General features: G+C 57.8%; 1 protein-coding gene across 1 annotated transcript in view; it reads left to right on the top strand.

The window, feature by feature from the left end:
- The window catches only part of WHRN (whirlin), a 23,408-nt gene extending 22,288 nt beyond the window's left edge, over positions 1-1,120 (top strand). Inside the window, exons 9-10 of the mRNA XM_035892029.1 lie at positions 92-214; positions 923-1,120. Coding sequence (XP_035747922.1) covers positions 92-214; positions 923-1,105 — 306 coding nt within the window. The 3' untranslated portion in view covers positions 1,106-1,120. The remainder of the gene's footprint in view (positions 1-91; positions 215-922) is intronic.
- Positions 1,121-1,681: the final 561 nt, after the last annotated feature.

Below are 1,681 nucleotides of genomic sequence, written 5' to 3'. Positions count from 1 at the left end.
GAACCTGCCTGCCCTGTGGCCCTGGACAAGGGGCCGTGGCAGGCAAACAGTGCCTGGCCTCCCTCGACAGCGCTGCCATCTCTCCCCGCAGCCGGGGCTCCTGGAGCCCACATCGTGTCTGATCCGAGTGTCCAAGAGCGCACCAACCTTGGGCATTGCCATCGAGGGTGGAGCGAACACGCGGCAGCCGCTGCCCCGCATCGTCACCATCCAGGTAGGGCAGGCTGAGAATGGGAAGAACTCGATGCACATCCTGTCCCTCTTCTCCCTGGGCATCAGGAAAGCCATAGCCCAAGTGCAGCAGCAGCTCTGCCCCAGGAGGGATTTTGGAGGTGTGCTCACCCCCTCCTATAGCCCTGCATCTCCCTGCACGTCAGACACATCTTTCTGCTGGGGAAGGGGCGGGGAGGGGAGCATGGCTGAGGATTGCATTTGTGTCCTGTGGACGATCCCATACTGTAAAGCACATCCTAGGAGCCAAGGATTTGCTGCAGACATTTTGGAGGAGGTCTGGGCAGCCCCGAAAGCTTGGCTGGTGTCTCCACATGTCTGGAAACTCCCTTTTTCTGCTCAGATAGAGGATTGGGGAGGGGGAATGGGTGGATAATAGCTGCGAAACTGAGCCCTTGGGAGCTGTCTCCCTGCACTGTTTCTTCTGCTGTTTACTTGGGGCAAAACTCAAATTATTTACAGTAAAAGAAAAGCAGGGATGACTGCGCCTCGGTTATTCTTGGCCTTCCCAGCTGGCTCTGCGCTCCAGGAGCAAGCAGGAGGGAAGCCAAATTCATCCCCTCTTTCCAAAACGTGAAATGTTTCCTTTTCATCATGTTCACCCTGACCCGGCGAAAAACTGCCTGTATTTCATCCCTGGGTTGAGCCAGGCGGGTAGTAGGACCACGAGCTGACCACCTCTCTCCCACAGCGCGGAGGCTCGGCACACAACTGCGGGAAGCTGAAGGTGGGCCACGTTATTTTGGAAGTGAACGGCACGGGGCTACGGGGCAAAGAGCATCGGGAAGCTGCCCGTATCATCGCCGAAGCCTTTAAGCTGAAGGAAAAGGACTACATCGATTTCTTGGTCACAGAATTCAACGTCGCCCTTTAGGAACCTGAATGGGTTTTGGGGCTTGGATGGGGGAGCACCCGAACAGGGATGAAAGGCAGCGCCGAGGTGTGAAAACAGCATCCCACCATGCACAGCCTTCGCCTGCTGCACCACCCCGCACGTACCAACACCCCCAGCTCGTCCCCAAATGTCCCCCCACCCCACCGCAGACTCACTGCCTGTGTAATGCAGGCTGAGAACGGGCAGAAATCAGTGCACATCCCTTAAAGTCTTCATCCCTGGCCTCTTGGGGGAGGGGGGTGGTGGCTGCCCTTTGGGGACACCCTCTCCCCCTCGGCCAGGCTGGGGAGCGGGGCGGGAGGACGGTGGAGGTCTGGGTGTCCCCACTGTCATTTGAGTGCCACACGCAGAACAGGGTGGGCCCGTGGCTCAGGCTGGAAGGGTTTTTCGGGCGGTCGCCGCTCCCTCGAGTGCTCGCCCCTGTTGTCCAGGTGGGTCGCATGGGCCACGGGTGGGGATGCAGAGAGAGCAACTGGAGGCCTTGTAAATTGCTGGCAATGTCGTCGTATTTATATATACAGAGCTTGTGCTTTTAATTTTTCAATAAATCTGTCA

This window comes from Egretta garzetta, unplaced genomic scaffold (genome assembly GCF_000687185.1).
Source record: "Egretta garzetta isolate BGI_Z169 unplaced genomic scaffold, ASM68718v1 scaffold344, whole genome shotgun sequence".
NCBI lineage: Eukaryota > Metazoa > Chordata > Aves > Pelecaniformes > Ardeidae > Egretta > Egretta garzetta.
This window is presented reverse-complemented; position numbering and strand designations above follow the sequence as displayed.